At 36.5% G+C, this 13,110-nt stretch overlaps 1 protein-coding gene across 11 annotated transcripts in view; it reads right to left on the reverse strand.

The window, feature by feature from the left end:
• The window catches only part of PHC3 (polyhomeotic homolog 3), an 88,339-nt gene that overhangs the window by 74,720 nt on the left and 509 nt on the right, over positions 1-13,110 (reverse strand). For 8 of the 11 annotated variants that reach the window (XR_008616926.1, XR_003680284.1, XR_003680285.2 and 5 more), the window contains exons 2-4: positions 10,614-10,779; positions 6,671-6,826; positions 5,474-5,551 (exon numbers count right to left, since the gene is read on the reverse strand). Coding sequence is in view for 8 of the 11 variants with exons in the window: in XM_024124363.2 (XP_023980131.1) it covers positions 5,474-5,551; positions 6,671-6,826; positions 10,614-10,779 (400 nt within the window). In the remaining 3 variants the exon portion in view is untranslated. Of the gene's footprint in view, positions 1-5,473; positions 5,552-6,670; positions 6,827-10,613; positions 10,780-12,854; positions 12,959-13,110 lie in introns of those variants that run through there. The other 3 variants (XM_028491095.2, XM_028491085.2, XM_024124360.3) reach the window with 2 other exon arrangements.

Consider the following 13,110-nt stretch of genomic DNA (forward strand, 5'->3'; position numbering starts at 1 on the left):
TCCCTCACCCTCCTTCAAATGCCATTTTTATTAGCAATGCTTTCCCTTACCACCCTAATTAAAAGAGCAAATTCCCTCATCCCATTCCCCTTCCTTGCTTTATTTTTCTCTATAGAACTTACCACCATCGGACATATTATATACTAGTTTACCTATTATCTATCTATCCCTAGCTCCATAAAGACAAGAGATTTTATCTGCTGTGTTGCTGTATTCCCAGCACCTAGAATGGTGTTTAAATGCTCAATAAATATTTGTTGAATAAATGAGTGAACGTATGAATGAATAAAGTCATAAAACTAACTGGGCTTCAAAAGCTCATCTTGGGACTTTACTGGTGGTCCAGCGTTTAAGACTCTGCACTCCCAACAGCGGGAACGAGTTCAATCCCTGGTGGGGGAACTAAGTTCCCACATGCCGTGGCCCAAAAAAAAAAAAAAAGAAAAGAAAAGAAAGAAAGCAAGAAAGCTCATTTTGTCTGACACCAGAGCCAGAAAGCTATCAAAAATAAGGTTTTTCCTTCTTGACAGAATAGTACAGTGAATTAAAGTCAAAACATCTGAGTTTAATGTAGATTCTAGAGCCAAAAACCAACAAAGAAAGGGAAAGGGAATGAGAAACAAACAGCCCTTGAGTCATTTATAGACTTATGACTGCAATTTCTAGCCACATAATCCTTTCCAGCTGAAAATGCCCAAAGACTTAGAAGAGAAAGATATAGAATGATCACTTACATTAAAACAAACAAATAAAATTAACCATAGGCCTATCTATTTACATTTATGTATAGAAATGTACAGTAATAAGATAGGAAAGCTTCACATAAAACTTTGTCAGGGCAAAAAGGACTATTGAAATGGGATGTCACTTTTACTTTATATTGTCTGTACTGTCAGTATCTTAGACAACAAGAGTATATTCATGTTTTATTTAGACAAAATGAAGCTCTTCAACCTACTTCCTCAGAGATAACCACTGATTAAGTTTATTGTGTATTACAGATTTTCTTCCTACATAACCAGACAGATATATATAAATTTTTCAAAATAAGTTAAATGATAGTAATTCTGTTTCCAGGAAAGTGGAATAGACATGCTTTTCCCTACTCCTCCCCCTAAGTGTAACTAAAAATCCCGAATGTTACATATAAAATAAACATAAGAGGATCCTAAAAGGTGGAGAAAAGCAGACTCCAGGACCAGTGAATGACGTGGTTGCAAGCTCCCTGGGTTTCCTTTTTAAATCTCATACAACCCAAACATAAAGGTGAACAAGTCAGTAACCCAGAAACAGCAATGGGTACAGACCAAAAAAAAAAAGCTCCAATGGGCTGCTCTTTCTAGCCAAGGATCAGAAAAGGGACAGCCTAGCAACACAGAAAACTTTTAGGCAATAATTGCTCTACTCCAGCCAAACGCCACAGAAATCACTATGGCCCCATCCACATCCACATTAGCAAAGACCTAGGCTTCTACCCTCGCCAGGCTGTAATGAGGCACCCCGATGCCACAAATCCTTCCAACAGGTTAGTGTCAGAGAAGGCCAGGTACAGAGCCAAGACTTTCATACCAGCCAAGCAGTAAAAGATCACGAACAACAAACCACCCCATCCCTGTAGTATCAGTGGAGACCACGTGGGGAGCAGTAACACAGCATTCCTATCCCTCCTAGCCAGAGATACCTCAGTAGAGGCCTAGTCAGCCAGAATTCATGCTCACTTAGCAATTACAAGGAGCATCCCTCAGGTATCAATGGAAACCAAATGGGGAACCTGGACTTCTACCCCCAAATGGCAGTAAGGATGTGGCAAACGCTCTCTTTCAGAAGCCAGCCAAAACAGAAAATTTAAATAAGATTCACAATCTCATAACATAATACTCAATATGTCCAGGTTTCAATCAAAAATCACTCATTGTACCAAGAACCAGAAAGACCTCAAGCTGAATGAAAAAGACAATCAATAAATAGATGCCAACACTAAGATGAAAGAAGTATTTTAATTATCTGACGAAGATTTTAAAGCAGTACTCATAAAAATGCTTTGAACAAGCAATTATGAGCCCACTTGAAACAAATGAAAACATAAACTCTCAGCAAAAGAAACAGAAGATACAAAGAAAAACCAAATGGCAATTTTAGAACTGAAAAACAGAATAACCTATTAAATAAGTTAAATGAGATGATATATTCTTGCTTTTTTCACCTAATAACTAATGAAAACCTAAGTCTCTTTATATACACACACATAACATTTTTAAGCAGCTATAGTATTCCACTGTACGAATTAACTATCTTTTAACTAATCCTCAATTAGTGAACATCTGTATTGTTTATAATTTTCCACCATTACAAACCATACATATTTGCATAATTATCTATACCATAATTATCTCTCATATTTAGTCAATGACATCACTAAAAATTAGACTGCTATGTGAAAAGGCACACATAGTTTAAATTTTCATACACACTGCCACATAACCCTCCAGAAAAGTTGTACCAATTATTATACATTCCCACCAATAGTGTATGAGTGTACCATACTTGCCAACAACTGTTACTGTCTCAATGTTTTTCCCTGTTTTCTAATTTGACAAGTGAAAATAGAACATTATTACTGTTTTTACATACATTTCTTTATTACTAATATGGTTAATATATTTTCATGTGTTTAAAAGGCAAAAGTAGTCTTTCTTTTGAAAATTACCAATGCAGGTCTTTTGTGTATTCTCATTGTTTATCTTACTAATATAACAGAGCCCTTGGTATTTCACAAATATAAGCTGGGTGACATATATGGTGCAAATATATTTTCAACCATTTTGCTGGTTTTTAACTTTGTTGATTTTTTTTGCATAAGAGTTTTTAACTGGTTTAGATTTCATTTTAGCAGATCAAATTTAACTAAATCTTAGTCCCACTAAATTGAAGTACAAAGACATCAACCTAAAGACTCAGTCCCAACTAGTTTTAGAGACAATCAATCATACACACACACACACACACACACACACACACACACACACACACACACACACCAAAAACAAAAAAAAACACCACTCTCACTACTGGTAAGAGTCTAGAATTAGCCTTTCTGTTCTCATGACAGTAAAGAAGAGGATGCTGGCACCACTAATTATCTATACATTCAATTAACAATGGTCTCCTCCACATACACAGTTTCCCCAGGTGTATGATTGGACTTCTTACTTTGTTTTTTAAAATACAATATTCCATTTCCCCATTGGCATTCCACTCCTACTCTGAACCCCAACCTATCTGCCTGGTGACTTGACAACCTACCTTGTAGCCCTCTTATCTACTGGAGGCTGGACCCTTCCCTCATGTCATTCACTGTTATCGGAAACCTATTTCAAAATAACCAAAACTCTGAAAACCAGCAGACTGCCACCTGACGGCTCATTATTATCACTACCTAGAGATTTCTGCTACCATGCTCTGCCCCTCTTTTGGAGACTGACCTAAATTTACTAAGCTACCTTGAGTATCATAATTTGGACTGCAAGTCCACTCACTTGATCTACTGCTCAGTTGGGATAGAAAACAAAGCAAATGCTATGTATTATTCCCTTGTTTTTTCTAGACATCTATTCTCCCTACTTCTTTTCCCCCACCAGCCAGTCACAGGTTCTGGCATTCTTCATCATACAAAGGCTACCTGGTTTATGACAAGTAGCACTAGCAATTTCATAAAAAATAAGCACAATCACTGGAACTGTGATTGTAAAAGTCACATACATAAAATCATAATGAAACCAAAATGGTTTAAAAGGATACCTTTTAATAATGTGAAGGGAAAAAAATTCAGACCACATATCTCTATACATATATACCCTAATGCCATTCCAGTACTTCATAGAATAAAGAACTTATCTATAATTTTTTTAGCCAGTTTACCAGTCCTTTCCATAACTACCAATGTATTAGTTAACGATATTACCTGACATCAATATCCGTAACTATAGCATTAATGCTTAGGGCTAAATTACATTGCTTAAATTTTTCATTTTCCTCAGTCTAACGTTTTCAAGTCGTTAAGTAATTTCTTTCTTAACTAATTTTATTCACATTCCAGGATACTTCCATGCTAAAATGTAATTTTTTAATTAAAAATATCAGCTCAATAGCCCAAAAATAACTGTACGCTCATCATACATGTACTTAGTAAAGATCACAACCTTAGCTAAAGAAATACAGCACAAGTTCATCTTCAAACCCTCAGCAATCTATAAACTATACTCCATTGGAGTCAATTTTACAAAAGCTTCAAAGTATTACCATCCTGGATCAGGAAAAAACAGCTAAAGAGGACGTTATTAGGTTAACTCAATGGTTCTCAACAAGGGGCAATTTGGCCCCTCAGGAAACATCTGGCAGTGCCTGCAGACATTTTTGTTTGTCACACTGGGGAAAGGAGGAGGGCGTAGCCTACTGGTATCTAAGCTAGGCATGCTGCTTAATGCCCTATAACGCACAGGATAGCCCCCTACAAGAATTATCTGGTCCATAATGTCTATAGTGATGAGGCTGAGAAATACGGGACAACTGATGAAATCTGTATATGAACGGCACTGTATCAATGCTAAATTTCCTGAATTCGATCCACTTCATGTGGCTTCATAAAAGAATGACTTTGTTCCTAGGAAGTACATATCAAAGTTATTTAGGAGTAAAGGAACATGTCTCAACTTACCCACAAATGGTTCAGAAAAAGGTAACTGTATATATGTAGATACAAAGAGTGCATGATAAAGCAATGAGTCAAAATGCTAACAACTGGTGAATCTGAGTAAACGGTATACAGAAATTTATTTTATTATTCTTGCAATTTGAAATTATATAAAAATAAAAAGTTAAACAAGTACTACCACACCTGTAAATTTCTTTTAACTGGGATACTCTGCACAATTTCACAGTATATATGTGCAATATAACAAATCACCTTTCTTTTACTCCTTTCTCAAAATAAATAACACTATCTTGAATGGATACTTGTAAATTTGACCCACATAACTCAAGTAAGCATAAACTGAAAAGTAAAATTTCTAAAACGTGAATTGCACAAAAAGAGCTAGAAACATTTAGATGTCTACCAAGGACATGACATTCTTTAGTATATCACAGTAAAAGTATGACTTAATTCCCTGAATTATATATTTCATGCTTTCAATGCACACTGAAAACTGCAATCATTCAGAATCACAGAAGATGTGAACACAGTCAGTGGGAAAACATACATAAGAAATAATACAAAAACTTTTTTAAGACTCAGATTTTCAGAAGTTTGACATTAGTTCCAAATTCTTGAAATGTATCATTCTTGTTTCTAGACACTTGTTATTTCAATAATATTCAACAGATAAACAATAACAGTTTTGTAAATATTAATAGTTCACTTCTGGAAAGCAATAATTTAAAATTTTAAAACCAGGAAAAAATTTCGGGCACTTACAGATGTCTGGGACATACTTGACTGCTGTGTGACACTTCCTGTGGGGGATGTAGGTGGTCTTCCACTGGACAAACTTGCCTAAAATAATAAAATCTTTATAATATGTCTATAAAAGCCTGAAGTTAAAAACTTTCTGGTACCAGGATACCATAAAACCACAATAAAAGTCAAAACATCTATTTTACAGTTTACAGTCAACATGGATTAAGCTTTAGCCAGATTAAGAAAAAAAGAAAACACTGAACAGTGAAAACAGAAGACCCAAAGACTAATCTTATTTTAATAGCTGCAGTCATTGTCAGTTTTACTCTACAGATCTCAGTCTTCTTTGAAGTGAAATCACTACTCCAATGTTATGAAAAAGAAATTGGAACTATATCAAGTACCAGTGGGTTTCGGTTTCCTTACTCGTATCACGTACACGACGTTATTTAAAATTACACTACCGCGAAGAAGTAACAGCTGGGGATGTGTTTATAACAGAAATAAACCTTTTTTCAGGTTCAGTCAACTGAGATTCTCCTCTAGTGAGGACATTTAAGATTAAATCTCACATACAGTTTAATTTAAACAGTGCAATAATAATGAAGATCTTTTTAAAAACATAAGTATTTAATCATAAAATCATCCTGTTAGCAGTAGGAATCATATGAGTGGATTTTAGAAAAGTGTACATACATATTTTTATACAGAACATTCCTGGAGGGATACATATTAAACTGTTAGTGGCCACCTCTGAAGAGTGGAAAATAGCAGGGGATGTGGAAAAGGAATACCTCTATACTTTACCTCTTATGGTCAATTTTATACTGTTTGGTTTTTTTTTAATGAGTGTAAATTACTTATGTAATTTTAAAAAAAAACCTTTTTTGTTAAAATGTAGATAAGATTCATGTAACCCTAACTATTCACTGTTGTACCTAAAATTTTACACACAAAACCATGACATTAGTATAGCATTTCTGCAACGTAGATAAAAAGCAGAAGAACAAAAGTTAGCAATAGAGTAACACATAAAACACATTCATTTGTTTTTAAACTAACCTCAATTTGGCAGCCTATTATATTTCCTTAAGAAAAAATAATCACAGGACACCTGAAAACTCTAAAATACTACCCAACATATTTATTTTCAGGAATTATCTGCAGGTCATGTCAACTTTGGCCTCATAAGTTCTTAATTCATTTCCATCTCACCTGAACAGCTGCAAGGCTCTGAAGTTGGGAGCTGCTTAAGTGCTGCTGCTGGAGAGCTGCTGTGTGCAGCATTAAGTGCTGTTGCTGGGCGGCATACATTTGCTGTAGATACTGAGCAGCTGAACTGGGAGGGCGGTGCAATGCCTGTTGAATTACCTGTGATAAGTCAATTGAACCAATGTCAAACCATAATCTTAACCATAAAATAAAGTATTAAAAAAGCAGCAGTTTAAAATTTCACCACTTTAAGAGAATGGACTTGAGGACACGGGGAGGGGGAAGGGTAAGCTGGGATGAAGTGAGAGAGTAACACTGACATAGACACACTACCAAATGTAAAACAGATAGCTAGTGGGAAGCAGCTGCATAGCACAGGGAGATTAGCACAGGGAGATCAGCTCAGTGCTTTGTGACCACCTAGAGGGGTAGGATAGGGAGGGTGGGAGGGAGACGCAAGAGGGAGGGGATACGGGGATATATGTATGCATGTAGCTGATTCACTTTGTTACACAGCAGAAACTAACACAACATTGTAAAGCAATTATACTCCAATAAAGATGTTAAAAAATACACTAAAATAAAATTTCACTACTTTAATATTCAATGTCATCAAACTTATTAACATAGTTCTCTCCTAGTTACATATCACTAGGATTCACTAATCTGTACAAATTAAAGTTACCCAGTAGAGGCAATTCACAAAAGGAAAAAGTGCTAAGTAAGCATTTAAAAAGATCTTCAATCTCACTAGTAGTCAAAACTTACAAATTAAGACACTATTTTCCAACTTTCCAATGGATAAAGATTTAAAAGAATACTACTACTACTGGAGAAACAGATACTCTCATACACTGTTGGTAAGAATGTAAATTGGTATAACCATTTTGGATAAAACTTGGTAGAATTTGCAGCTTGCGTAGAGAAGATATGTATACCCTGCAAGCATTACGAATATCAGTGTAGATCAGTGCCATCCAATACAGCAGCCACGAATCTACTGAGCACTTAACAAGGTGGCTAGTGCAACTAAGGAACTAAGTTTTTAATTTTACTGAATTTTAATTATAATTTAAATTTAAAATAGCCACATGCAGCTAGTAGCTACTATATTGAACAGAGCAGATATATCTATTAACAAAAAAATTCCCAAATATATCATTAGGTGAAAAAGCAGGTTACTAAATAGTGTATAGAGTAAGATACCATTTATATTAAAATATTTTAAAGAATATTCAGGAAAACATTAAAAGACTACTAATGGGTAGCTAGATTAGAAGTGATTTTTACCTTCTCATCTGTATTTTTCTTTAAATGTCTGAAAATACTCAGCTTCATTATATTAATAACCACTTAAAATTATAAAGCTATTTTTTTAGAAAATTACTAAATAATCACTTTTTTAAATGTTTTTAAATGTTTTTTAAATGTCAGATTCAACTGTTTTAAAACAGAAAACTGTTCTTACTAAAAAAAAAAATTCCTGAAAAAGTGTTAATGACTGTGACTATTTATAAGTAAAATGAAAACTATGAACCTGAACTTCATAAATTGATAAATGTAGAAAAGCAAGTATTCTAATAAGAGGAAAATCCTTTATCTGTCCAATTGGTAAGTCAGACTATACCAGTACTCTGCAAACACATCCTAAAGTCACATCATGCCCATGATGACTCTGAAACAACACCCTAAATCTCAGCATCAAACCAGAGTTTTCAAAGAGCTAAGGGAGTAATAGAGCCATAATCCTACAGCTTGAGCTTCTGAGTCAGGACACCTTTACCACAAAGCTGTGAATCTCTTTATCCAAATTCCAAGAAAGCATATTTCCTTGTGTTTTTTACCTTCATGTGTTCATATCTCAATTCCCCAACAAAAGACTGCTATACCTACTGCAGACTCCTGTCACAAAACCAATGTAGGCTTTTGACACCTCGTTGCAGGGGACTATAGATCTGCATTGTGATTTAGAATCACAACAATATGTCTTTTTCCGTCAGGTAAATCTATATATGTTCTTCTAATTCCATAACAAAATTCTAAAATCAAACTGAAATAAAAAATTAATAACCTATTTGGCACATATTTCTGTCAGAGTATAGTAATTTTTTTCTATTGTCAGCACAGTCTTTCATTACGATTCAATACTATACTCATGGGAGAGAGACTCTTTAAATGCAAGTTAAAGATACAGCACATTGTTCTTATTTTGTTCCTCTAAAGGAGTAAGGAAGGGGAAGAGGATTCTCAGGACTGAAAAAGAAAGCTGAAAGGTACTAAAGAACTACTTAGGTAGTTCAATAAATATTGATTTGATTACATTTTAAGAGAAGCAATTCTATGATCTCGTAAGAATTAAAGTTAGTGCTATTTGTGAGATATATCTATTATCTACACATCTTCAATAACACTTTTTTTATTAACACATCCAGCTTAGGTAAGGCTAGAGAACAAAATGGCATTTAAAATGTCACATCATCTGTATGCTCAAGCTCTAGATACTCTTCCCTATATCCCTTGCCTCAGAGAAAGGTGAAAAACATTGAAAACACACTCTCCATTCCAGTTTGAATTTTTACTGAACTGACTGGGTCTCCAACAATTCTGATTCTACTCCACAGTAACTTCAGAATCCTAAGCCACAGAATAGCTAAACAGCCAGTATACTGGGATCTCCACTCTAGAAAAATGTATCAGGGAAACGACTACATCACAAACAGGTAAGTTTTTTTCAGGGTGGAGTGCAATTATGCAGATTTGAGAGAGAAAACAGGTATAATGGAAAAAATAACTCATGGAATGGTTAAGGGCGCAACTCAACATCAGTCTTCTTTTTTTTTGGTTGCGCTGGGTCTTAGCCATGGCATGCAGGATCTTCACTGTGGCATGCGGACCTCTTAGTCGCGGCATGCATGTGGGATCTAGTTCCCCGACCAAGGGTCGAACCTGGGCCCCCTGCATTGAAAGCACAGAGTCTTACCCACTGGACACCAGTGAAGTCCCAAGGGCACAACTCTAAAGCTAAAGTACCAACTAGTTATGTGAGTTTAGGAAAGTTATTTAGCCAATTTACAACATCAGTTTTCCCATCTGTTAAATGGAGAAAATCCATGTAAAGAATTTATCAAATGCTTGGCACATGGCAAGTATTCAATATATATTAGCTATTATTGTTTACTGAGTATATATAATGTGCCCCACACAATTCTAGATGCTTCCTTTAATCCTCATAACTAACTAAGCAGGTGGTCTCATCCTCATTTTTCAGTTTCCTGAGGCTCAAGGAGATTATGCCTCTCACCCAAGGCTACATATCTACTAATGATAAAGAAAATGGAATTCAAAGAGCACATCAGATTGCAATGCCCACACCCTTTTCATGCTATACCATATTGCCTCAACCTCCATTATTATAAAGGTTAACCAGGTAAACTTTATTTTCCCAACTAAGTGTAGAGCCTTAGACTTTTCCTAATTAAATATTCCCTTCCTCCTCTGCCCCTTAGAGCTCTTGAATGGATCCTCCTGTTTAGGGTTCTTAGGCCAGTTGGGTTTAAAATGAACCTCTTAACATATCTACAGAGCTGAATAGATCTAAATAGATCCTAAGTCCATATTTTGGGTTCAAATGTAAAATAATCAAAAAAACCTAGAGCCATTCTTCATGTTGGGGCTCTTGGTTGAGTTTCTCAATGTTGTAGCAGTACCTAGAGACCTTCCAATTATAATTTTCCCAACATATTGTTTTATAAGCTACATGCTGACAAATGTAGGCCCTCTCAATAGAATGATTATTCAATAACTCTGTTGGTTGTTCCAAACATGAACAATTCTAACTGTACTCATTTAGAGGGTATCATGTAACTCATTTGAGGACATGAAACAATAGATTCATCTGGCTTAAGCAAAAAGTCATGACATCCTCAGTCTTAGCTAACTGAAATACCTGTACAGCATGTCGGTCTGAGCCACTGTAGACAGAGATCTGTGGTTGCTGCATTCGAGAGGAGGAAGTGGTGATGGTGGTCGTGGTAGTGCTACTGGTTGTTGTCGATACCGAAGATGTTCCAGGGTTTGGTTCACTATCCATAGCTGTACTGTGGTCCTTAAACCTAGCAGATAACACAAAGGATTTATATTGGCAAAAGCGTTATCTTATGGTGTTTAAAGAATAATTATTCCAAGAAATAATCAGTAACAGTCTAAGTTTCTAAGAAGGCCCTCACTAAATACAGAGAGCACACAGTCACCATAAACACGTGCCAGGGAAAAATACTTCACAAATATATAGCATATTTAACAGTTCATAGCTACTAAATTTGAATTCAAATGACTCAGGATATGTAACTCAGATAAAGCCTGGCCTAAAGTTCACCTTTTTATTGTTGAAGGAAGATGAGTGTTTTGAAACCAAAACAGGTGATGATGACAGGATACTTAACTACCTAGGAAAATTAAAACTGAAGCAATGTCAGAGTATTAAAATATTTCTTTATATTCTTGTGACCATACTAATTACAAATTAAAGTCATTCTTATCTAGACATTAAAATAGGATGCCTATGGACTTGTGTTAGCTTAGTTTAGTAGTTTAGCTTAGTTTAGTCAATTAGCTTAGTTTTTGGTTACCATATATACTTTATTTTAAAATAAGCTCTCTTGGGCTTCCCTGGTGGTGCGGTGGTTGCGCGTCCGCCTGCCGAGGCAGGGAAACCGGGTTCGCGCCCCGGTCTGGGAGGATCCCACGTGCCGCGTTGCGGCTGGGCCCGTGAGCCATGGCCGCTGGGCCTGTGCGTCCGGAGCCTGTGCTCCGCAACAGAAGAGGCCACAACAGAGGGAGGCCCGCATACCACACAAAAAAATAAATAAATAAAATAAAATAAGCTCTCTTAGAAAATAATTTATTAACTCACACTGCTTTCCCTCTAATTATTCTATAACATTTTCCTCACTACATGTAATAACTGAGTAATACTCATAAGCAGATTACTCTGACTGGGTAAATAAGAGAAGCAGCTGAAAACAATTTCCCCACTTCCTTACAAAAATCTCTTTTTCACAAATAATAGCTCCATATTTTGAAAAGACCATAATTATGTCACTTTCCTCATGTACGGACAGTAAAGTGCAGTTTTGTACCACACTGATTCTTTTCCCTACAATATTACAAACTCATTTCACTGCTGTGGTACAAAATTCCACTAAATACAGAATCTGTATTTTAACAAATTCAAACAACATATTAAGTCAATTCTGAGGGGCTTAATATTGTTAGAAACGAAAACTACAGTATTTTTTTGAAGGGTCAGAAATGCACCAAAATGGTGAAAAGCACACTGAGGATACACTGGCTTTATCTGCTTTTCTTATCTGTCTTTTCTTCTGAGAGACAAAACCTGACCCACCTCATAGGAGCAGAATTGACAAGAATGTAACAAGAACACTTTCTACTTCACGAAAAGACAAAGGAATTTGGCACTAACTGTGTATGCACGCACTATTCCCATATGGTGTCCTTTTCTGTACAAATTTTCTTTGTTCTTTATATCATGTATGTAAATAGTATTTATGTGCTCTTTCAGGAATCAAATGGTTAAAAAAATCCCGATTTAATAAGAGGAAAAGTGAAAGGAAAAAAGTGGGGGGGAGCTGACTCTTACTAATTATTTTGATTAGTAAATGACACATCTTTATGCCTCGCTGGGTTTTTTTTTCGGGGGGGGAGGGCGGTTTGTAGTTTTGCAAACTGCCTTCCAATCATCAAATCACAGCATCATATGGTAACTGTTCAACAGCATACAGACATAGCGGTAGATAAACTTTTTACCAAATTACTACCTGTCATAGCACTTCTGAACCACATACCAAAGATATGCAAAAAGCCAGCTTAAATTCTGGTCCTTTTACAGTGCTATTCTGTTCAGCCATGTGCCCAACCTCAAACCCTACGGTAAGCAGTTCAGTAACTAAATATGGTCACAGAGAATCCAAATGCGAGACACACGTCTAAACATCGCTGGGTAGAACTGGCCAAACCACTGCACTGCATTTGGAGACCTAGCACAAAAGAACAATTTTGGTAACCCCGCCGTCTACGCACAGTTTTGCCTGCAAAATACAAACGGCAGTTCTGCTGCACCAGCGGCCTACCCAGGAAACACTAAGTTTGAGTCGCTAACTAAGCATACCATCACACCGCCACACAAGAATGTGGCCCTCTAGGGTGGCACCAACACTGCAGCCAGAGACCCGAAGGAAAGGAAGATCTTTCCTTGCAGGGTGTTTTCAGCCTCGTCAGACTCGCAACAGCCCCCGCCGCTGCAAGGCCGGCGCTGCGACACCTCCTCCAAGCCTCCCGGGGGAGGGCGGTGAGCAGCCCCACGTCTCGCGTTCTCCCACTGAGAAGCAGTGGGGTGGCGCTGGGCGGGGTGGGGGGGGGAAGGA

This window comes from Physeter macrocephalus, chromosome 1 (assembly GCF_002837175.3).
Source record: "Physeter macrocephalus isolate SW-GA chromosome 1, ASM283717v5, whole genome shotgun sequence".
Lineage (NCBI taxonomy): Eukaryota > Metazoa > Chordata > Mammalia > Artiodactyla > Physeteridae > Physeter > Physeter macrocephalus.